At 36.4% G+C, this 26086-nt stretch overlaps 1 protein-coding gene across 5 annotated transcripts in view; it reads right to left on the minus strand.

Moving 5' to 3' along the window:
• Positions 1 to 26086, minus strand: part of HTR7 (5-hydroxytryptamine receptor 7) — a 216143-nt gene that overhangs the window by 131041 nt on the left and 59016 nt on the right. For 2 of the 5 annotated variants that reach the window (XM_016151275.2, XM_016151276.2), the window contains exon 3: positions 11257 to 23529. The exons of the other annotated variants lie outside the window; for them this stretch is intronic. In XM_016151275.2, the coding sequence (XP_016006761.1) occupies positions 23487 to 23529 (43 nt within the window). In that variant the 3' untranslated portion in view covers positions 11257 to 23486. Of the gene's footprint in view, positions 1 to 11256; positions 23530 to 26086 lie in introns of those variants that run through there. 5 annotated transcript variants of the gene reach the window in all.

Consider the following 26086-nt stretch of genomic DNA (forward strand, 5'->3'; position numbering starts at 1 on the left):
GAATATTTTTCTATTCTATTTATTCTATTTTCTTCAGAAAATCAATAATACTTATGTAAATTATGCTTTCTGTCTTCCAGTTTGATCACTTTTTTTACTTTTTAATCTTTGTATTTTCCATTTTGTTTTTGTGATTCCTCAAGCCTGTCCAGCACTCATATCTCTGGCTGTGTTTTCAACATTGTTACTTTATTCTTGTTGCTTCTAAAGTGATTTAATTTTCTAGCAGTACTTTCCTAAATTCTACTGAAACTACTCATTTTGTGCTTGATGTGTTATAGTCTCAGAACCCTTTGATCTCCCTTTAACAGAACACACGGTCATTTTTTTAAAAATATACAGACTTATTCATCTGAACTCTTCCTATGTTTTGTGGGTGTTTTGTGATATATTTTTTTTCTACTTTTAAAATAAAACAGTGATTCCTATTCCAGTGGAGCCAACCATTAGCTAAGAAATAAATGTGAGAGGGACAGAGTATTCTGGATACTACACAATGTAAATTCAGGTTATGGCTGTCACCAAGCCTGTCACACCTACTGGTGGACCACAAGCTTTGATATATATGCTGACAGTTTTAATTAGAATAAAAGGAAACAGCCATTTGGACCTCTTCATCTACTTGGAAAGGGTGCTCATCTCCAACATTCCTTCCAGATAACACATATAAATAGCAAAACAGATTGGAATAGGTACAGCCTCCACCGTGGATCCATCACGCCCAGCAAAACAGACACATCTCTATCATTTTTCAGTTTTCCATAGGAGTAAAATTTATGAAGATTATACTTCTGCTTGTTGTTTGTTCAGCATCACAGTGGAATATTTCCTCCTCCCCAGTGAACTACTGAAATGGTAATGAAGACGGTTGTTAAATAATAAGCCCAGGGATAAAAGGGGCAAAATTAGTTAGAACCAAAAAATGTGTAACCGAAAGGAATGCTTGGGAGAGAGAGAAAGGGGATGACTCATTCTCAGAATTATGCAGGAGGCAAAAGTAAGTGTATAGGAAATTCTAATATTGGAACTTAGAGTTTGAATACTGCAGAATGTTAGACCCAATCTGTGCCACTAGTCAGACAATCAATTAAGCTCTGATTACCTTGTTAACCTAAAAATAAAAAACCAAACTGAGAGGCAGCAAGCATTTATTTGAGATGCAAAATAATAGCCATTCAGGAAGCAATGATTCCGGTAGAAACCCAAGTAATGTTCTGATTAGGGACTAAAGTGAGGCTTTTTTTTTCATAAGAAAGGGACAGAAAATAGTTAGATGAAGAGAAAAGAGGAATTTCTATTGGTGTTAAGTCAAGGAATGAAATTCTATAGGTGCAAATAAGCTAAGTTATTCTTTAGGTATACATGGTAGTGCTAGATTCTAAAGAATGTCTTTAATTTTCAGTCCAGTAGTCAAACGTCTGCTTTCTTGCTATATTTGCAGTTGTTTGGAATACAGCATAGCTTTGGCCCAGTCCAAAGGTGATTTTGTCCCGTTTAAACATTCCAGAAGTTTTAGGAGTAGGATGTGCGAGGCAATTCCTCTGGGATGACAGCTCTGACTCTATTTTGAAGTGGCTCCATTTACATAATTTGTCACAACCCACATGCATCCTCCTCACATTTCCAGTACCTACATGGAAAAGCCAAAAGCTGAACAAACATTCAAATTACAGCCCTGACTTGTTCTGCTCCTTCCCAAGTACTTGCTCTCTCCATGCTGCAGAACTAGGGATTGAGAAACCTCAGCTGATTCTGACCAGGAGCTGAGAAGCCTCGGGGAGGGCACAGCCGCTGAAATCCACCTGAGGGCAAATTCAGAGGTGGGAGACCAAACGCTTTGCCCCAGGAGTGGGTCTCCCCTTTGTCTCTGAGGCTTAAAACAGCTGTCAATCAAGTCCTTTCTATGATGTTGTAAGTGAACACCACTTCCGTGCTCTCCTTCATCCTGCGGATGGATTTAGACACCATGCAGTGTTAGTTAGTGAAGTTTCCCTTTTAGAGATGCCCTTCTCTGCCATTAAGTACTATTCACCCAGGTCTCCGCAAGGGCATCTCACTCAGTGAACTGGGTCCTGCCAGAGCCACAAATATCCTATGACTCTGAAGAATGATAGCACGAGTTTTTAGGTTTGGGGTATATGAGGGAAATCTGTATGTTTCTGCTCTCCAGTCCCTCTTTGGGTCCAGAATACAGTTTGGAACAGAAATGTGTCATAGATTGCAGTTTGGAGTGTGACCATTTTATTGTTTCATTGAATATGAAAGGTTCCCCCTCCCATTTTTTTTCATTCTTTTTGTTGCTTTTGATAAGTTTTAAGAGGAGTAAAAGATTTTTTATAAGGACATATTTAACCAGGAACTCTATAAGTTTGATGTAAATATTTAGCGCCATTTGATTACAAACCAGTACATTACATCTCCAGAGGAAGTTTGGTGGTTTAGAGCATGGAGTCTCAAGTTGGTTTAAATCTACCTCTATCATTTATGAGATCTTGGACCAGTGATTAAATCTCTCTATGCCTCAGTTACCCCACATGAAAAAAAGCGGAGAAAACAGAATCTTAATGATGAGGTTATTTTGGGACTTAAACAAAATAACCCATTTTAAACATTGAGTATATAGTAGGGGCACAAAAATGCTACTTACTATCATTATAAATTTTCCTTTACAGTGCCAGTTTAGAAAACAATGAAGTATTAATTGATTTGCCATACAAAAATCTAGGTAGACTCTATTAATCACCAAATGTTTATACTTATGTCTAAGTAAGAAAATGAAGCACTCTTTCCCTGAAGGAAAGATATGCAGCACCTTCTTTTATTTCTATTTTACGAATGTATCAGTGGAATATATACTACCAACCCTTGAAAAAATTATAACACTTCACAAGGCACATGTATAGTCATTATTATCTTTGATGCTTCAGTAACACTCTGAGGCAGATATGATTCCTATTATGTAGATAACAAATAGAAGTGAGTTGTACAAGATGTCATAGTAAGAATCTCAACTTAGACTTCTGTCATCCTGGCCTCACTATGACACATGAACCCTAATCAGAGAAGAGCAGAGTGGCTAAAGGAGCATGAATCATCCTCTGCTCCTCTAAGGTAATGGCAAAAATAAAATACTAAAATAGACAAAACCAATATGCCTCTCTTCTTTATAGCCATATAACTTAGGAAGGCTTAGAAACTTTCTCAAATCCTATATGCAATAAGGAAAAAAAAAAAAGGAAGAAAGAAGAGAAGGAAAGAAGAAGGAAGAGGGAAAGGAAGGACGGAAAGATGAAAGACAGGAAGAAAGGGAGGGAGGAGGAAGGGAGGGAAGGAACGAACCTATTTCTGCCCTAAAAAACCTGACAGCCAATCTTATACTCTCATAGATCTAAATAACATGAGAATTTTCTTTTCTATAATCTCTGTGGAAGCAACTTATAGCCATGCCTGACATTATCAATTGATTTAAAGCTTAACTACCTCCTGGTATCTGAAAAAAAAGGATGAAGCTTGAAGAGATGATAGCAAGAGAAATTAGAAATGTAAGCCTACAAATTGTTCAATAACAGCCTATCATTGGGAATTGAGAACTGTTTCACTAATGGACAGCAGACAAGATTGGCCAGGGCAGCACTGCTCATGAGTTAAAGAATTTTGTAACTGGCCTCTCTATTGTGAACTCCAAAAATCTTGACATCTATAGTCAGTGGGTGTTCACTCAGAGTAGATATTTGCCTGTCACAATAAATGGAAGAGTTCTTTAATACATGCCTTTGTAAAAATGTCAACAATTTTATTAGAATGACTGATCCCACCTTGTAACAAGATCCACGTACAGGTTTTGCAACACAGCTAACATAAGCACATGAAAATGCAGAAGATATTTTAAATGGGTTTCTTCCCCCAAAAGATGCTCTCTCTCTCTAGCTCTCCTATCAATGTTTAGCCTATGTTCCTGTTCCGATCCATTTTACAGCATAAAGGAAGGTTTCGTTTCTTAGCTTTTGGGCAAGAAGCATAACTCCCAGATTGAGTTTGAGTTGAAAATAGCAATCACTGTTAAACATCCTTACGGAGATCAGAGTTTTAAATGTTTAGCTGTCCTAATCACACTCATTAATCAGGAAGGCCAACAATAGACGGTTTTAAGAGGTGCAAACAAAATAAGTATTTCAGTGAGGAAGATCAATTTAGGACACCTAATAATATCTTTGCTGAGGACTTCTCTAAAAACAACTGAGAAACGAGCTACAGACACATTGCCAACAATATTCAATTGGTCAAATATTTCTTTTAGTTGAATATTCATATTTTTTCTTCATGTTTTAATCTCTTAAACTAAGTGAACAATGTCTCAGAAAATAATTAAGCATCATAGGCACCATGAAGTTATTAATCTTCAAAGCTGCTGCCTGGCAATTTGATACAATGTCAAGACAATTTCAGTGTCTTAATATTCTTCATATAGCAATCACTTAAATAATTGAAACAAATTTTCTAAGTCATATCCTTCCCCATTTATTCATAATTATCCCATCAATTGAAGTACTTTCCTGTAACTTCGACCATAATATAACAAGTGCTTTAATCAGATAAGTTTAAAGTTTAATCAACTCAGACTTCTATGTCTATGGAAATGTTTTAGTAATCTAAATTAAAATCACCTCCGATAATTCACTCATTCCTCTCAGTGGTATCTGGTAGTTCAAGGAGAGACTTATGTCATGGGTTAGCATTCTATGGCTTTGTATTGTATTAAGCAAAATTCATTTTCTTTAAGTATAACGTAAATTGCATTTTAATATCTCTAGATTTCTGTATTGATGAAAGTGCAGCAAATTTACTATAAAAATTTGAACAGAACTGTTCAGTGTTATTTTTTCATCTCCACATTTTAAGGATATGAATTTGCTTGCTTAAAAACCACCTGATAAAATTCTAGTGCTTGTATTTCGAAGGGCAGGTAAGCGCAATTGCATTAGAATCCATGGTGACAGAGTCAAAGTAAGCATATGCAAATTGTTTATGCTTTGGGAATAACTTACTCTGTTATAAAAATCCAGCTGGAATATGTATATTCTATACACATAGACACAGACAGACCACACAACACACACACACACACACACACACATTCAGGTCTACAGAGCTATTAGAAGCCAAAGTCTGTGAAATCAGGAAGCCACTACGGGAGACAGTCTCTCAGTACACAATAATATCAAGTATTGTGATTTGATTGATGCTTTTTTCCAATTATACATTTCATTGACATTTGGAAAATGCAGAAAGCTATAAGGAGAGGAATAAGAATAATCTGTAAATCTCACTTAATACTAAAAATGTACTTACCATTTTAAAAACATAGAAAAGTATAAAACATCTTGAAAATATAGAAAAGTATAAAAAAAGTAAAAATCACCTGCGATGTCAATATCCAGAGACAACCACTTTTAACAGTTTGAACACACACACGTATGTGTACATCTACATCAACATTCAAGGACTGACATACCTACATTTTTTGTTGGGATATTTTTACTATGTATGGAGCTTCTTACCTGGAGTTTTTCACTTAAAATGATGCCATCCATTTTCTTTTTTTAATATTATTAACTATATTTCTAAAACATGTATTGTTAATGGCTGTAAAATATTCTCTTTAAACTATTAGCTCCATGAGCATACAGACTATCTTATTCATATAACCAGTAACAAGTATGACATAATTTAACCATTTTCTTATTGTTTGACATTTTTACTACCATGTTATAATATTAATGCATAAATTTTCCCAGACTTTCCCCTCTGGCTGACAGCTGTTTAGTTTCTACCTCTTCCCACTTTCAGAGAAGAGTTCAATTTTACCTGATGATTCCTTGAGCTTTTGTGATGCAGATTTTGGAAGGAAAGCAGCGAAGCTGAAGTCACAGAACAAGAGATTGTGAGCCAGGCCTGGAAGAGGAATTTTCTGAGAATTTTGGAAGATGAGATGAATGTGGGAGTGAGGGAATTAGATAATAAGTATTGCAGTGGTCTATGTAACCTCTTCACAGCGTTTTTAAAATGCAAGTACAGAAACTGAAGTGGAATCAAGGTTTTCTGCCTGCTTAACATTCATCCTTGAGTATTAGGGCAGCCTAACTGCTGAAACAAAAAATCCCCCAAATCGCAGTGGCTTAATTAACATCATTAATGTTTCTTCCTCACTCATGTCATGTCCAATGGGGTGTCAGTGGGTAGCCTTCATGTGATGATGTAGAACTTAGCACCTTCCATTGGTAGATCCAACATCCCCCAGGGCCTGTGGGTCCTGGACTAGTCCTTCCATTTCCTGCCTGAAGATGAAGAAACAGAGAGAGCGTAGAGGATGTTGCCGGAGTTTTCATGAGCCAGACCTGGTCCTGGGTGGACATCATTTTTGCCCCATTTCATTGTCCAAAACTCAGTCACGTAGTCCCCACCTAGCTGCGAGGGAAATCTGCAACGTAGCTTATTTTGTCCCAGAGATGGCTAGTCTTTGCCATCACTGCCTACTCTCTGAAGTCTTGGTAAAACTCTTACTTGAGGTGCTGGCCAAATGGTGGACACAGGGCCCAAAGAAGGCTATTTGGAATCTCCTTCCCAAGTATTTGTATCTTGAGTAAAGTAAAAAAAAAAAAAAAAAAAGATGGAAAACTGGGCTGGTTTATCCTGATAGTGCGGACCTATCATGACTATTCATTTCTTCATAAAAGTAGGATCCTCACTGTAGCCTTGGACCTGTCTTTTACAAGAACCAGATGTTCAACTTCTCATTCACATCCATGATATACCCACACCTTCCAACAATTTCTTTTGTTGCCTGAGTTAGCCACAGTTGTTTTTTGTGGCTTGTAATCAAAGGACCCTAACTAATACAAAACTTGAATTATTTTGGAATTATGTTTGGTTGTTCTTGTTATTAATCTGCATTTCTTTACTCATATCACCACTTTTGGATGATGTCTTTTTAAAGGTTACACAAATAATGTTGAGATAAACTAATTTGTACATAAATCTTTACCTTATTTCTGATTATATTCCTAAACCAAATGCCTAGATAAAATATATTTTTAAAAGTATTTTTATACTGAGGAGGAAAAAAATGGCATAAATGATAGAGGCTCTGTCCATCCCTCTGGCGACCAAATCAAAGTTGTGACGGAAAAAAGGAGGAGCAGCAAGGAAAAATCACCTGAGATCTAGATGAAAAAGCCATGCCAACAGGGGGAAATCCAAGAAATCACCCTGCAATGGCAGAAGGCAGGACGGGACAAGGACGCGGGGCTGCAGGTGCCGAGAGGCTGAGTGTCATGGAGGATGCAGCGGCGACAGCCACCTCTTAAAGGGACCGCGTCTGTGAGCAGATTTTTGCAGTGAACAAACCTGCTTGCTCTGAGCACCAGTGCCCAATTCGGCCACGCACAGAAGGCACGAGGGACTTACAGGGAGATATTCTCGGAGTGAGAGTCAAGGTGAGACTTGCTATGTACAGAAGTGCCAGCGGTATCCATTGTTCCCTGTTGAGCCCTTCCCACTCCCAGAGAGCTGACACAGAGCCGCCATAGCTGTGACATCATCAAACTGGGTAACAGAGATCACTCCGCCCAGAGGATTCTCTTAAACCTTGCCTCCCCCAGCTCGGAGCCCCACCCACATCACATCCAGAAGTACCCTCAGCAAGTCAGATGTGCCTTGCTGAGCAGCGCCTACTCTCACACTGGAGGCAGCTGGCCTGTTTCTGATGTGGCCTTTTGAGGCAACTGTAAGCACAGCATCTGTGGATTGCTTGCTGAATCTTAACAGGTGGCTCCGGAGGGCTAGAGGCTTGGGCTCAATTTGGTCTGCAGCTGAACCCCTCTCAGGACTGTGCCACTGGACACCAATTTCACAAATCCACACTAATAAGACCAGGAAACTTAGGAGTTTTGCTTAGTACATAGAAACAGACACAGAAAGGCAGCCAAAATGGGAAGACAAAGAAGCAGAAACCATATGACAGAACAGAACAGAGATACAGATATAATGGAGTCAAGTAATCTAACAGATGCAGAGTTCAAAATGCTAGTTATAAATATGCTCAATAAACTTTTGGGAAATGTAGAGAACTCCAACAAAGAGATAAAAATAGAGATGGAGATTATAAGAGGGAACCAGTCTGAAATGAAGAACACATTATCTGAGATGAGAAGTATATTAAATGAAATAAAGAAAGGAATTAAAAAAGTCAAGAAAGAAGATGATCACATGCCCTGTCTAGAGGACAGGAAAGTCAATCAGGACACTCAAACAGAATGGCAAGAAAAAAGAGGCCAAGACTATAAAGATAATTTAAGGAGGATATGGGACACTATTAAGGTTCCAAATATTTGTCTGATCAGTGTAAATGAAGAAAATCAAGACATTGAACAGCTGTTTGAAGAAATAATGATGGAAAACTTCCCTAAACTGGTGAAGGAAATGGCAACAAAACCCCAGGAAGCACAGAGGATTGCAAAAATCAGGGATCCAAAGAGGCCCACACCAAGACACATCATAATTAAAATGCCAAAGGTTAAATACAAAGAAAAAAATTTTAAAGCAGCAAGAGAAAAACAAATAATTACATATAAGGGAACACCCATACGACTGGCAGCTGATTACAGGATGTACAACTAAGAATAATTTATCTAGCGAAAAATAATTTATCATTTAGAGTTGAAGGATAAAGAGCTTCCCAGACAAAAATAAGCTAAAGGAATTTATCACCACCAAGCTACTATTACAGGAAATATTGGAGGGACTTCTTTAAGAAGAAAAAAACACGTATCAAAAACAGGAATAAAGAATGGTAACAACTACATTCCTATCAATAAGTACCTTAAAGGGAAAAGAATTAAGTGCTCCAATCAAGGGATGGAGTGGCTAAAAGGATAAGAAAACACGACCCCTACATATGAAAAGGAAGGGTATAGAAAAAGATATGGCTTTGATGGACATAGAAGGTATTTAAGTCAGACAGAGAAAGATAAACACTATATGATTTCACTTATATGCGGAATTTAAGGAATAAAAAGAACAAACTAATCAAAAACAGCCTCACATATACAGTGGACATTTGGTGAAGGACAGAGAGGAGGGCATTTGGGGGACTGGGACAATGAGGTGAGGGGTTAAAAAGTACAAATTAGAAGCCAATGAATGGTCATGAGGATGGGGAGTATGGCATAGGGAATGCAATTAGCATTAATACATTGGCTAGGTGGAGGGTCAGGGGAGGGAGGAAGCAATTGGAGAAACCATTTTACTAACTACATAGATGTTTAACCAATGTACTGTATACTTGAAACTAATTAAAATTTATTTTTTTAAAAAGGCATTTGATACTAATTATATATTTCTGTCATTTAAATTTCAATACATCTTTCTATATCATAAGCATTCCATTTCAGCTTTAGAAAATTGCATTTTCATCATTATAAGTAATAGTAAATACAACAGGACATTCACCACACAGTCTCATGTTAAAGTTAGATTATGAATATAATCTTGAGTGAGGAAATCCTAGATACAGTATGAGCTTTCTTTGAAAGCTGTGCCCTGGATTGCAAGAGGAAGGCAGGGAAAGTGTGACTAACATCATTAGTGCAACCGTCTGCTGTTTATTTGATTTTGGTTGTGGCCAGTTCAGATCTAGGTTTCAGTGAAAGCCATGCCTTGTCCCCAGTCTCTCTTATTCCTTTCTCTTTTCTCTACACTGTCTTTTAGCCTCTGTTAAGCACCAGTCCACTAAGGTTCTGCCACAGAAGTCAGTCAGATCTTTATGAAATCACACATGAGGTCATGCTATTGCATGAAGACACACTCTTCCAGAGAGGGTTGGTTTGGATTGTCTTCTTGGCTTTGGAAACAAAATGGAAATTTTTGTGATACAAATATTCATGTATCCCAAAAAAGGAAATAGGAAAAAAGCTTTAAAAAAATTCCTAAAAGAGGAAAAGATTTTTTGAGCCCTGCATACCTAGGACAATTCTTATATAATAAAATTCAACTGTAAATTAGAGCAGCTGCCCTTAGTTAACATTTACCTCAGGTGTAGTCAACTCAGCCAAGTATTTTGTTGTTGTTGTACAAACTTGCTGTTGTTGTGCTGTTTGAAAAATGCATTCTTTATCAAAATATTAGTATAAATTACTTTATTAGCATTTAACCCCAAATATAATATGCTACATATTTAAGGAAGAACAAGCATAAAATTAACTAAAGATAAGGTCTTTAACAGAGCACTGAGTAAATATTTTTAATAAGATTAGAGTGAGAAAAAATCTATCTTAACTTGAACCAAAGCAAGAAAAAAAAATGTTTTAAAAAGACACCTATCAAAAAGACCTGGTAGAATCATTCTGTGAGAAAATTTCTAAAACCTATATGTCATAAATTTCTCTTTTGAGCCCTGGAATGGTTTAAAGAAAAAGAAATACTATAAATATATGTTATTAGCAACATGACACTATTACCAAATGTTACTAAAAAAAAAAAAAGCTACTAACCAATCTCGCTTATAAATATTGACCAAAAACTCTAATAAAATATTAGGAAATAGAATTGAACAAGACAGCAAAAGAATAGTAGGTCACTAATAAGTATAATTCATTCTACACTCTGAGGATAATTTGATATTAGTAAATAAATTAACATAATGTACTCTCTTACCTGCTAAAAACATTAAATTCCAAATACTTCTGATTTTTTAAAAAAACTGTAATGTAAGGTTGAAATGGATAATGCCTGAATAGTATGATACGTACATATTACAATACATATTGTAAATGAAAGGCCAGTATTACACCTAGTGGATAAATAACGGAATTATTTCCATTAAAGTCAGAAATAAGATAAGGAAATCTTAGATCATCACAATTATTTAACATTGTTCTGAACATTAAGACAATACAATTAATCAAGAAAATGAAACAAGACGTATATATACTTGAAGGGAGGACACAAAATTCTTAGTAAGTGGAGCTAATATGATTTTAAACCTGTGAACCCCATGAAAAAAACCTGAAAAACTTTTGGGACTATTAAGAGAATTGGTAAGGTAGTTAGTTAAAAAAAAAAAAAAAATATATATATATATATATATAAATGAAATTGGTCTTTTTGCATACCAATGACAACTAATGAGAAAACTACCACATTTACAATAATAACAACCAAAAAACCAAATAGAAAAAAACTAAAAAGAGGAATGTAGTAATGAAAATTATAAAATTCTGCTGAGAAATACAAAATAATTTTATTGAATAAATTAAAAGACATACCTTGTTTCTGAACAAAAAGATCTGGTATCACAAAGATGTAATTCCTTTAAATGGACTATAAATTGCATGTGATCCCAATCAAAATCCCAACAAATTTAACAAATTTATCTTAAAATTAATCTGGTAAGACCATAACAAAAATTATGAAAGGGGTATGAAAGAGGGGACACATACTTTCCCTCTTAAAAAGTAACATCTTTATCTAACGATAATGGTTAATAACAACAGCAAAAATATAGATGGTATTAAGGGGGGAAAAAAAAAACAGACTGCCAAGGGGCAGTGTAGAAAATTCCAGAAACAGACTTAAAATATTATGGAAATTTATTGTGATAAAAGTGGCATTTCAAATCACAGGAGAAAGGTTTGTTACTCGCTAAATAATTTGTGGAAATCGACTAGCCACTTTAGGGAAAAAATTAAATTTCATAAGTTAAATTCAAGTTAGATTAAATTTTTTAAGAAGTGTAAAAAGTGAAAAAATATAACACCTTTAATAGTAATAGAGTGGAACAAATCTTTCTTGACACCAGAGTCAGAAACCATAGAAGAAAATGAATTTTCATAGAAATTAAATATTTCCTAACAACATAATCAAAAACAAAATAACACAATTCTTGAAAGATTTAGGAAAAACTAGTAACACAAGTAATAGAGGAAGAATTACTACTACTACTGTATGAAGAGCTCTTATGAATCAATTATTTTAAAAAATGGTCAGAGACATTAAATTCATAAAAGAAGAAATTAAAATGGACAAAAAATATTAAGACCTTTAGTTTTGTGATTTTCTAAAATGCAAATAATAACAACAAAAACAAAATCTTTCTAAACGATACGACTGGCATCAGATGAATGATAAAAACCAAATGTTACTGCAGAGGAGCCAAATTTTTACCTCTGCCTTTTTATGAGCTTTTGGCTGAGCCTGGGAAGTAAATTGATATAAAATAGATTAACAAGAGAAAAGCATATATACATTTATATTAAGTTTTATGTGACCCAGGAGCCCTTATAAGGAATGAAGACCCATTTAAAAATATATAATTGTCATCATGTAGCCAGAAGTGTCCATATGATTCGATGCTTTACATGGGAAGGGAAATCGGCAGTTCATTTCTATAGAGGAAACCCTCTAGTAACAGATCAAAAATATGAATACTTTGTTAAAGGAAGTATTTTTGGCTAATTCAGTCAACATGCTGTAAAAACTAGTTCCCTCCATTACGAATATGTACATTAACAACTGACAAATGGGCATAGATATAAGAAGGCAATCCACAAAAGAAGAAATACAAATCGCTAAACAACACACGACAAGAAATTCAACCTCACCAGTAAGCAAGGAAATGCAAACTTAAAACCACAATGTGATAGCATTTTATACCCCTGACTGGCAAAACCTTAAAAGCTGACAATACTGTGTTTGAGAAAATGTGAAAATATGAGAATATTCTCATACACTGCTCATGAGAGTGTAAAATGGGGCAACCACTTAGAATTTGGCAAAATCTAGTTAAGCATATACACATCCTCCTCCACAGCAATCCCACTTTGGGCATATCACAGAGTTGTTGGGCATCTGCATATTTTCCACATTTACTCTATAAAATAATTTTGGAAAACTATGCAGCCACTTGCAAATTTTTAAATAGACATGTAAATTTTTCAATTACAAATGTAAAAGCTGCAAAAGATGTTAAAAAAGACATTTAAAAAATAAAACTGTGATGTCATATCTAGTCAAAAGTAACATCAGATAACCAATACTATTTTTAAAAATACACAAACAACTCTTGTTTAACATTTGGGAATTTTACTTTTTAAAATTGTATTTCCATTCTATGTCACCAATGAAGATTACCTTAATGTAATATATTTTTATGTTTGAATGTCCTTCATTAATCACCTTAGAATTTCTGTTACAGAAATGTATATGTAATGATAAATGGCCAGACGTTTTTTCCTGTACCTTTAAGGCTCCGAGGGTTAAAAAATTTTTTATTTAAAAAATTATCACTAAATGACTATTTTAAATAGTAATTTAAATATAGATAATATGGGTGATTTTGTATTGATAGTAATGACACACAGTTTTCTCTGAAAATATATCAAAGTAAATAAAATAAGTCAGCGCAAAGAAAAATATTTAGTCAATGGCCATGCTGCAGCACTTGGTGAATAATTACTATTATATTAAGTACTACTAAATTACTATTGGTCAAAAACTAAATATATTGAAAATTTTGAAAATTAATAAACATAAAAATGTAAATTTTTTTGGAAATTCATCTTTTAATGAAATGGGAAAGGTTTGTTCATTTAGTTCATCAATCCAGATATATTGTTTATTGCTAAAATAAAGTAAGGCTCGTAAGTTAACAACAAAATAAAAGGAATGAGGTGGTAGTAGTGCAAAGCTCACAACAGTATATTAATAATTAAATGTATTTTTTATAATAAATAACACTAAATATACCTGTTATCTAAATCTAGTAAGTACATGAACAAATAAGGTGAGAATTGGTTGATGGATGACAATGAGCAGGTAAATAATGTGAGTCTAAATGAAGACTGTATGTGAAATTATATCTAGTCACCTTTTTGCAGATAATGGAAATGTTTCATCTACAAGTGAATAAACATTCGAGAAAATATAAAAACTTATTGCCAACATAAGTTTCTTTTACTCAAACATGTAATATTGATCTCTAAGAAATAAACATGGAAATGCTTGCCATGTGTTCACTATCCCAATAAAATAAGACACCATGCCTCCTCATGTTTTCACGTGTTTTGCTCTCGCAGGAGGTCCCACCTCAGGCACGATGTGTTTTTTGACAATCAGGAGAAAGAAGGGGAGTGGCCATTAAACAAAACGTGTCTGGCCTCTGTCTCTATAATATATCTAAATCCAGATCATTCCTCCATGGGTCACAAAACCATCTCTAACTCCACTAAGTTGGCCAAATTTAGCAAATGCTCACTCACTCAACATACAACAGAGGACATGTGAGTTAAGTTAAATTCGAATTTCAGTAAATAACAAACAATTTTTAAATATAAGTAGGTTCCCATGGCACCTACTGAGACATATTACTTTAGAACATATTTATATTTAAAATAATACAAAATTACTTATTTATCTGAAATTCAAATTTAGCAGGACATCTATATTTGACCTAGATTTTAAATTTCACCCAAGAAATATGTTCAAGGAAAGACATGAAGCTCTATTGCAGATTTTATAGGCCCTCAATTAAAGGAGGCTATCTGGACCCCAATGTTTTGATTTGTACCTTTGGGGAACAATATTTAAACTGTTCCAGAGTGAGTAAGAGACTTTTCTTTTGTAAAATGGGATAAGGAAATGGTGAATGAGGAAGTGGGAACTTGTATGTGGCCCTCAGGCAGGTCAAGTTCAGGTCTGGAAAGCTGATTACTTTAACCACCCATTCTGGGAAAATCCATATGTGTGTGTATATGCGCGCGCGCATGTGTGTATGTGTGTGTGTGTATTAGCGTGTATATGCACAAACACAAATGCACATTTGCATGTATATAAATAAATGTTCTCATGTGCGTATGTGGGACAGGAGCTGTGCATGTTTATGTATTTATGGTGGTGGCGGGGTATTGGTACAGGGTAAATACCCTAATTTAAAGATCAGTACTCTGAACAGAGCTTCCTAACAGACCTGCATTATATGGGTGAATGGATTATGGTTATGCCACAAGATACTGCCCTCTTCAGTCCTCAGGGCAGCCTTGGCTTAGAGGCACAGTGACATCTGGCGGGCTGACCCAAGTGAAAAGGGTTAGGAAGCACCATATAGAAGAAACTCTCACTCACATATACAGGGTGACATGTCTATAAATGCTCACAGCAACATTCTTTATAGTTTAAAAAAAAAAAACAGACATAAACTAAATGTCCATGAGAGGAAACACAAATGAATAAGTTACAGTATATTCAGCTAACCAAATATTATAGTGGAATTAAAATGAATGAACTTGAGCTCTATTTCTCAATATGAAGGGATCTCAAAAACCTAGAATTGAGACCAAAAAAAAAGCAGGTTGCAAGAGGATGGCATGCACACAATGACAATACATGTAAAACTTACACACTGAGGTAAATTTTAAAAGACAACTATCTGCAGTAAATTTAAAAACATACACACATTGATTAGAAGGATGTACAGGAACTTTAGGAAAGTGTCTGCCTCTGCAGAAGGAACGGGATTGAGGTGGAAGAATAGAGCAATGACAGAGGACTTCAGTGCATCAGGCTCTGTTCTGTTTCTTACATTTCTATTTATTTAGTCCTCTCGACAACTCCATGATGTACTGGACAGTGTTATCCCATTTTACAGATGAAGCAACTGATGCACAGAAATACAGAGGCTAGGGAATTTGCACAAGGTCACACAGCTTTAATAAAGGGTACAAAAGGAGTTCTTAATTGTGTATTAAATTTTTTCTTTTATTAATAAAGATAAAATAAATGACAAAACAACATAATATGTGAATGGGTGTTTATTATACTTCATCCTTTTCAATTGTTTTGAAATATTAAATTTAAAAGCTCTGTTTTATTCTTTCAGAAGCTCAAACTTATCTAACAAGATCATTCCAAAACTGTAGCTCAAGGAAGTATGTCTTTTTCAACTGTCCTAACGAATGGTACCTAAATTAATTAGTGTCCTTTTTTATATTTGCTGTGGTGAAATGGAAATGAAAACATTTTATGTGAATCTATATTAGATAGTATTGACATAAAATTGCATGCCCCACTATAATTCATTTTATAATATTTAAGGCATGGTTTTCATCCAAAAAAAATCTGTGCTTTTCATGATCCAAATGGATAAAGAGGAATTAGGCCAAATTTTCCCTTGATTTAATTAACTATTTTTTTTTCTAGAGATAAGTTAAAAGCCAGTATTTAAAAGCTTGCTAAATTAAATGTCTAAGAGCCAAGGGAATAAGCAGTACAAAAAGCAATCTTTGATTCATGCACCCAGAAATAGTTTCAGGTGTTAATTTTATCTTCACTTCCAAAATATATTCTAACATTTCATACAGATCCATTGATGAGGAAGTTGATGGAATAACGATGATGACAGTAAACATTCTTCACTGGAATTGCTCTCTTAGGCCAGAAAAGCAGCCAAAAATGTCTCCTGGAAGATTCCTACAAAGACCAGGATCAGGAGCAACTGGCCAAATCTCCCCGACAAATCTCAATTGTTACCTAATTACCCTCATTCGTGTTTGATTTTAAAAGCTAGGGATGCCCCTCAGTGATCTGCTCCAGTGTGGTCAGGACAGAGACCTGGCCCACGTCCTGTAGATAGATCTGGATAACAACGTACTCTCAGCTGCAGGAACACCAAGGGGGGTCTGTAAGTAACTAAACAGCTATAGGATTCACGGAATCCTGGTCAATGAAGGAGGCACACAAGGTATGATTTAATCTACTGTCGCCATCACCAACTTGTCACACTGTCTGAAATTTCTATCAACGCTTTCAGGTTCAGATATTGATCCAAGGTGTTGGCCTGTCCCAACGTAACTACGTAAGAAAAGGACTTTGCCTTGAATAATAGTGTATTTGATTAACTGGCTGACAGTTAAGAGACAGCAAAAGATGAGAGAATGGGACATAGGACAGATAAGTTTTAATGAAAATATAGAAAGGTACACATTATATGGCAATAGCAGTTAGGGCAGTGTATCAGTTAGGGTTCTCCAGAGAAATAGAACCAATGGGTTATTATATATTATACAGAAACTATTAATGTATGTATGTATGTATGTATGTATGTATGTATGTATATATATATATATCATAATTATTTTCACACACACATAAAACAATGTCCTTTGGTTTATCTATTATAAAGTTTTATATGCATAAAGAGGTTATAAAGAATTGCTTACGTGATTATAGAGGCTCCGAAGTCTCATGACCTGCCGTCTGCAAGCTGGAGACTCAGAACAGCCAGTGGTGTAGTTCAGTCCAAGTGCAATAGCTGAGAACCATGGTCCGATGGTCCTAGTCCAAGGGCTAGAGGAGACCAATGTCCCATCTGAGCCGTCAGGCAGAGAGTGAATTCTCCCCCTACCTTTTTGTTCTATTCAGACCCTCAGTGGTTTGGATGAAGCCCATCCACAGTGGGAAGGGCCATCTGCTTTACACAGTCTATGGATTCAAATGCTAATTTCATTTATAACAGTCTCATAGACATACCTAGAAATAATGTTTAGCCAAATATCTAGGCACCCCATGATTCAGTCAAATTAACACATAAAATTAACCACCACAGGCAGGCTACAACAAAAATATATAACCAAGAGAAAGCATTGAGATACTAGGTACCTGGACATGAAGGAATCCAAGAATAGGATTAGGAAGCAGGAACTACAAACTTTGCTCTAGTAACAATTATCTGGGATTTGACTTTAAAACAACCACTTTGGAGTATTCAGTGTAAGAGGAGGTATTTGGAGAACAAAAGTTCAGATACATATTTCCAGCCCACAAAATCAGTCAGTAACTAATGAGATGCATTTCGTGGAATGGAAGTATGTAACAAAAAGTACACATCAGCTGGAGAGATCAGTTTTTCTCCTTATAAGTTAATGTCCTTGAGCTCTATAAGCCTCAGTACCCATAAAATGACAAAACAATATTTTAGGGTTGTGAGGATTATCAAAATGGCTGATGAACAATAAACACTCAATTACTGTGAGCTATTATTAATCACTGTCATAACCTATACATACACACACATACAATGGTGAAAATGTGGACCTTAGCCAAGGTCAGCATTTCATTCTCAGTGGTTAATATTCAACACATATTTCACAAAGATTACTCTGTTTTGTTGACAAACATTAGATTAGCTGCTTGACCATGGTGACAGAAATGATGCATTCATTCTCAGTTACCTCTGTGCTAGCATCAATATTAATTAGTTAATGCCAGCAGCTACTCAGTAATGTAGAAATTAGCCAGCTATGCACATGAAACTAAGCATCACATATCTTTAAAAATCGCCGAAAACTATCCAAGGTGATTTGTGGATTCTTCCATAAGCTTGGATTTTCGGTACCAATAATAAACACTGAGTACTGAAGAAAATGTAAGAATTCGTGAGCATGTTGCGTGTTTCTCTGACAAGATTCTACAACCATAGACAAACGCTTTAGATATTATTTCATATTAATCATGCTTTCCACACTAGTAGCACAGAATCACCAGATAATTCACTTTGCTGGCACGTTTGGAAACAGCATTTCTCAGCGCTTGGGACCCAGGTCAGCTTGTACCAGAATTGTCTTGTAGGCTGTTTAAAAGCCCTTTTCAACCATCCACTGTACACCAGGAAATAATGAATGAGAATCCTTGGAAATGGGGCCCAGGAATCTTCACATTTAACAAGTTCTCTAGATAAGTCTTATTCAGAGTAAAGTTTAGAAAATACTGAGTTTAAGATATAAGGTGATGTGGTTGATAGAGTATCACAACCTTTAGCCTTCAAACTCTGACACGTTGTCAAAATTGAGTCTCTTTTCTTAAGAACAATTTGGTTAATATAATCATTCTAAAAATTAAATACCTTTCAGTGCCTTTGGGTCAGCTTTCTGGATTCAATTAAATGTAGATAACTAAAGAGCAGAAACACAGAGTGGGAAGGAGGGTGAGGAGTTCAGTTGTTTAAAGGCTTTGGTTCTGGGCTGCAGGGAACTCTGCACCATTACTACTCCAGGCACAGTCCTCAGACGAGCTGTTCCTTACCATCCGCACCCTCACTGCTCACATCACACGCATCACAGCATGCTGTGGAACAGCCAGCACACTTAGTGTTCGGCACGTCATGATTATACTACAGTCATTTCTCAGCCAGGGAACTGCTAGGTTTTCCCTAATTAACGGCATACTTTTGGAGGACAATGGTCAGCTTTTGGTGATTTTCTTTGTCTACATATTATATTTGCCCTAACCATATTTACTGAAATGTAATTTTATGTCTATTGAATGTAATTTAAAAAAAACTGGATTTATACTGTTTTTTTTCATTTTTCTTGTAATTCACTTTTACTACATTCTTCAACTATATTAGCTATGTGACAGATTAAAAAAAATTCTTCACTAGAAATAGTTTGCAAAGTACAGCTCTGTACCACACTCCTTTAAATAAAACACAGCTCTAAATTTAACATCTTTTCATCTGCTAAATAATAGGGGGTTATACCAGATTATCTATGAAATTCTCTAGCTCTGTAATTCTCCATGGATAGTTATACCTCACTTTCTTACAGGTGGATTATTCACTTTGTAAATTATCCAGGATCCCCTGAGTTGTTGCTCAGGGCCTGCATGATTCACACGTAATATCTAACAAGGTCTCCCTTTTTTGATTTACAGTGCTTACAGCAAGTAAGGAATGACATCACAATATGCATAACTCCCAGTGCTTTCAAAATATACTGACCCTATGAAAGTTTCCAAATGGATTCTTTGTGTGTTGTTAGGGACCATCTGGCTAGCTGTAGATAAACAAGTTTCAACATATGGGCCATAACACATACACCGCTCTGCTCCACCAGTGCAGAAAATTAAGAAAAGGTCACTCTCTCGATATGAGACACTCACGCAAAAGCAGCAGCACTGTGGAGCGGAGGGGCCTGCCCTAAGGTGTGCACAGGAGAGCTTAATTCCAGCTCCTTCTCTCCCACTCATTACAAGTGTCACTCAATCACTCCAGGTCTCTTTAATATCCTCCCCTGAAAATTATGAAAAGAAGCCAAGTCAATTCTGGCCTTCCTCTCTCCCTTTCCAAGTTCTTCCTTTGCTCCTTCCCTTCTTATTAAAAGATATTTCTAATCTGCCTACTATATATGCTCCAAGCATAGTCCTAGGTGCTGGGCATATTGGTGAGGGAATCAGACATGGTCCCTGCTCGTGAAGAATTAACAAACAATGAGGAAAATATATAGTAAATAAAAAATTGAGACCAGGAAGAATATTCCGGACAGAATGGGAAAGCATATGTAAAGGTCCTGAGATAGGAAGGTGCATGGACAGTTTCAAAATGCAGGATTTGGAGTAAAAAATAAGGGATTGTAAACTGAAAAGGTCCTTGCAATCTATGAGGTCAACTAAGGGTTGCCTCACCTAGAAATAAAATAAAATAAAACAAAACAAAACAAAACAAAATAAAATAAAATAAAAAATTATAAAATAAATTAAAATAAAATAATAAAAATGCAGGATTTGTAAACAGTTATATCCAATGAGGACTGAGTTGACAACCGAAATGATGAAAGGAAAATTCCCACCATTTCCAGATGGCAATTCAGACAATTGTTATATTAGCATAAACTATTTGAAAAATTGCCTAGATTTTCTATCCTTATTGTTGATCTCATACATGCAATCAATGAATCTAATAAAATTGCATGAAAATATAAAAATCAAAAACATATGCAGGCACCTCAGGCACATGACACCAGGGCAAACACTTTACGAATTATGAGTTTCCAGAAAGCCCAGGAAATCTATGAGTGCCTCCCACTTAATATTTACAGAATAAAACTAAACACTAAGGCAACAGTTATTAAGTTATTTCTCACAAGTACTTTACTCCCCAAGCATGGTCTCCCAATACTCAGCCTTTCCAGAATGACAGCTGATACCCTAGAGTGAGAAGAGAGATTAGTCATAATAGTCATTCTTGCTGAACTGTCATAAAACATATGTAACATGTTTATTTCAGTGATTTTCCCAATTCCTAGTTAAAACAAAAGCTGTACCTTTGCACAATTTATGCCACATGTAAAGTAGTATTATAAACTCTTTGATCTTTTTCTCAGCCAATTTCTACCTTTTCATTTGGCTGCCATACATGTAAAGCACAGAGTACAGTGTCCAGTCCCTGAAACCAGAATGAAGCAGAGTTCAAGAATTAGGTATTCAAGTCAGGTGGGATAAAGAGCCAATTTGAATAATTAAGGTTCTAGTAAAAAAAATTAAACAAACACATTTGAAAACCTGAATCAAACCGATTAACCATAATGCCCTGTCCTGTGGAAAGGAAAAAAAACCTGTCACTCTCTGCAAACTGCTAATGGCACTTACTATAGGATGAAAATCTGAGAAATGTCCCCCTTCTACCTGAAGGCAACCTCCTTAAAAGTAAGAATTTGCTTTACCTGTTTTTGTTCCTTCAATGTACACAGTGCTGAATGTAGGAGCCCAATAAACCCTCATTAATCAAATCAAGATATGAACACTCATTCTTTAAAAAAAAAAAAGTTACAAAACAGATGAATCTTCAAAGTGAAATGCAATTAATTAAAGAACTATCTTAGGGTTTAGCAAATATATAAAGCTTGCCCTCTGCTATTCTACATATAACATTTATGACATCAGACTTTCAATTAAAAATCATTACTTGTTACTTTATTACAGCTATAAATAAACTTTATTTGGTATAATGTAATAAAACATTTTCAAATTTAACAACATTTATCTGACCAGAATTAATCATTTAAATTATGAATATAAGTATATACAGTCACTTTAGCAACTCTGCAGTTCAGGAATTTGTACAAGCTTTGTCTGCAAGGACAGGGCCCACCTCCCCTTTCGGGGAAGGCAGACCCTTCCCTGAATCTGGTAAGAAGCGATGTCAGTGAAAGTTGGAAGAAATCCATAATCCACACTGGAATTCCACATTATCCTGTGAAGGAACAGCTACATTTATGGTAGGAAAATAATATTCTCTTTCAGTTCTGTTTTATCAAATAAAAGTTCGCATTCATTTCTTCCCCCCTTAGAGGTACTCTTCTTTTCTGATCTACTGTCCTTCTGTCTCATTAGCTCATAATATTACATGGTTCCACAAAAAATAAAAATAAAAATACTATCCATGAAGGGACCTCTTCTGTTTCTTTGTTTGCCCTTAATGCCTACTGCCTTGGGGAGGGAGATGGAAGGACAACAGAATTGGCCAGGCACACATTTCATTTGTAGATACAGAGAACATAAAAACAAGTCCCTCCGAAGGAACAGAAGGGTATTCTGAAGCATTTACCAGTAGTGGGCCCAGGTGACCTCCAAATCACACAATTCAGTTTAACACAATGCTGCTCAGTGAGAATTAACCTATTGATGCTCCACCTGTAGAACCATCACAACCTTTCATGGAAACCTCATTATTACCCTACTTCCTCCCCCCCAAAAAAACACACAGTTATGGACCAGCTTGTGGGCCCATTGCACCCCTGTGTAGTAAGAGTCAAAAGTTCGGTGCCAACTACCATATTAATGTATGATGTGGTTAGGTAGCACTAGCCCTTCATCTTGGTAAAAGTCCTCACAGAAAGAATCCCCCCTCACCTCTCAGGACCCCTCAGAAAAAGGATAAGCACAAAAAAAAAAAAAAAAAAAAAAAAAAGCTTTATTCAGGTTTCGTGGTTCTCTCCATCCTGAGATCTTCTGTTCCTGAGTTATACCATAATACGCGAGTTAACAAAGAAAGTACGTTGGTGGGAAAGTCACAGGGACCCTGCAGAAAAGCCAAACTGTTTGACAGAAGCTTGAAACAGACACTGCTCTAGGAAATCATTTGTATGAACTGATGACAGGATTCTGTTTTCTAACACGGACATGCAACATATTCAACACTATGCTTACCACAGTTAGCTTGGAAAAACGCCCCTCGGTCCTACAACAAAATTAATTCTGTCTCACAAATGACTCCTGAATATTCACCACAATGCCTAGACTCAGAAGCATGGGAAGTGTGCATTGGAACCGGCTTCCACGAGTGTGACTCGGACATACGTGAAGCACCAGAAACTGTTTCCTTTCTGGAACTCAGCTCTGCTCGCGCACTTACTGCTGAGCTGATCTGGCCGTCTTAAACTGAGAGCTATGTTCTTTCGCACAACAGCACTGATCCGTAGGGAAAAAAGAGTAGTCACCATCTCCCTCATAATATACTTTGTACAACAAATCACCCTGCTTGTCATGTTTGAGCCATCCCAAGAAAGGACAGAAGCCGCATTCCATAGTCTCAGCAAATGATTTCGTTCTGTTTCCACCTCTGTCTTGCCTTGTTTTTTTCGTCTCCACGATTTCGCTTTTGATCATGAATCATGACTTTTTTTTCTACAGTAGTCAGAGTTTTGTCTATAGAGAGAGAGAGAAGACAAGAAAATAATTTAGCAGAACCGTAAACGTGTTTGTTTTGTAGTGGGTGGATTTGACAGCATTCAGTAATTTGAATCATTTGTGGATTCTAAGTTATGAGCATCTCTAAAGGGTAAGAAAAAGTGCTGTGGCTCTTTTCATAGATTTTATAACTTTTACAAATTGCCACAGCCTTAATATACTTGCAAATCAGCCCCAGAAAACCAACTTAGAAATTCACTTTTATAATATAACTATAGCCAAAAATGGCTCTACTCGCAAAAACCCTTGCAAAATACTACACCTGCCCTACCTGAAAAGAATAATGATGACTACTACTAATAATAATAAAAAAGTGTTCTTCTCTTCAAACCTAGGAGGGGCATTCTCATAAGCCGTAAGCACAGAGACCAGAAACCCCACCACTCTCACTTCCTTCATCCCAGATTCAGAGAAGTGTAATGGGTCACGGAGAAGTCATGACCAGCTACTGAGGAAGTCTCTTTCTTCTTGGTGTGGAGTCACTTCCTCTCTAGAACCACACTCCCCTAACTCTGTATCCTCACAGGACTTGATTTACCAAACTATGTTCTTGAACTTGAGAGCTAGGTCTATGACGTTCCAGGGCCTGGTACTGCGCCCCTAGCCTCTGCTTCCCCATTCCATTTAAAAGTGCCCTTCTCACTTGGCTACCAAGATTCCACGAACAGGGTTTCCCAGTGACAGGATGAGTTTCTCCACAATACACCACCTCTCACTTTGTCCCTCATCTCACATGGTGATGACCCAGGACAAGAGTGAGGCCATGTTTCAACTCGGACCCACAGCTCCAGGCACCTGGGCATCTGCAAGCAGGCAGTGGAAATAGGCTGTATCCGCAATGATGCTCCACACTTATTCCTAGCAGGGGCCTCTTCTCAGCATGGAGGAGGGACTGCATTTTGATCACAGCTCTTAGAAACTCGTGCACGCTACTGAACCCCTCCAGGCCTCGAGCCCCAGGGTCACCTCAGAAGTCCCTTTCCTCACCACCCACGTGCTAGCCAACTTCCGAGTGTCCAGACATCCTTGGTCTCTCCTAGTCTCGATACCACCCTCCTAGGGTGGGCCCTCCTGACAGAAGATCTCACTTTTACATTGGTCTCCGAACCCACTTCTCTTCTTTATTGTGAACCCTTATTTATACTGGAGTCCTGGTCTCACTCCTGCTCAAAAGCTTTATCTCTCCCCCTACCCACACTGCCCACCCAGCCCTCTCTAACGATCCCAATCTACCCAGGTTCAGATGCTGCTGAAAACATGTCCCAGGTTCCTTATCTACCTCCATCCATACCTGTGCACCTTTGTCTGTACCCTCACCTCTTTTTAGTAGCCCCAGCCCCACTCCCACCCCTGCCATCCCTTCTTGCTAAAATCCTACTCTCTATTTAAGACCCACATCCTTCATGATTTCTACCATGGCTATTTTCTTCCTAAGACATTTTCCCGAGGCTTCTTTTTCTTTTAGCCATCTGTACTGCTTCATTTTACTTTGTGCTGTGTGTATTTACTATCTCCTAAGGAAAAAAAAAAATTAGAGACAGCAAGAAAGGTCAATTGCCTCTCTTTCCTAATTAAAAGAGATGTTGCAAAGTTAAAATGTAGGCAACTGTAAAGCATAAAACAAAAAAGCTATTATTATTACTAATAGATGATCTAACAAAAAATAAAGTGCTGAATTCTAGCTAGTTAAGGATGAGAAAAATACTACTGTGGGGAGTGGGGAATCCACAAAATAGCAATCTTTTTTTTTCTGTCTTTAAGGCAACATCCTACAACAGATACCCAGGGTTTCAGGGACCTTGATGCTTCTTTTCCAGTTTCTACTGAGACCCATTTCATTTTATTTTTCTAATCACTGGTTACCCTAAAACAACAACAACAAAAAAGGTAGAATCACCCTGAACTCCAAAGCCTCAGCACAAACCCTGAAGCAGCAAAACAGAATTCATAGCAGGAACCCAAGGTTACTCCACTGTGACTAACCACGGCAATCAACAGAGGTTATAAGAGGTTCTTTGAAGAGAAATACAATACATCACCAAAGAGAAGAAGGGAGAGGGAAAGGCAGAGCTACTTCAAAACAATTTAATGAAAGTCTTTTATATGGTAGTTTAGAAACTGCTTTTCAATATTGTTCACAATAATGGTGTCAAAGAACAAAAGTTGTCAAAACCTGACACTTAAAAGCAATTTATGGCAATTCAAAAAAAAAAAATCCATAAAGTCGACAAAAAAAAAATTCCTGCTTATACCACATTATCACATTTAGTTTTATATTACTAGTATTTGAATACTTATGAAAAAGGGACAAAGATTATAGAAGAGTGAATTAAAATTATCAATGAAGTATTCATGGCCTTTTCCCTCTACTCATTCCTCATCCCCAGGAAGATTCCCAGTGCCTGCTGGATGCCTGAGCCTCTTGTTATGGTGATCCAAAAAAATGAGAAGTGGGTAAGTATCTGGAAGCAGTAATACACAAGCTAGTAGATTGTCTACACAGGAAAGGAAGAAA

The sequence above is a fragment of the Rousettus aegyptiacus genome, unplaced genomic scaffold, assembly GCF_014176215.1.
Source record: "Rousettus aegyptiacus isolate mRouAeg1 unplaced genomic scaffold, mRouAeg1.p scaffold_m13_p_6, whole genome shotgun sequence".
NCBI classification, from domain to species: Eukaryota; Metazoa; Chordata; class Mammalia; order Chiroptera; family Pteropodidae; genus Rousettus; species Rousettus aegyptiacus.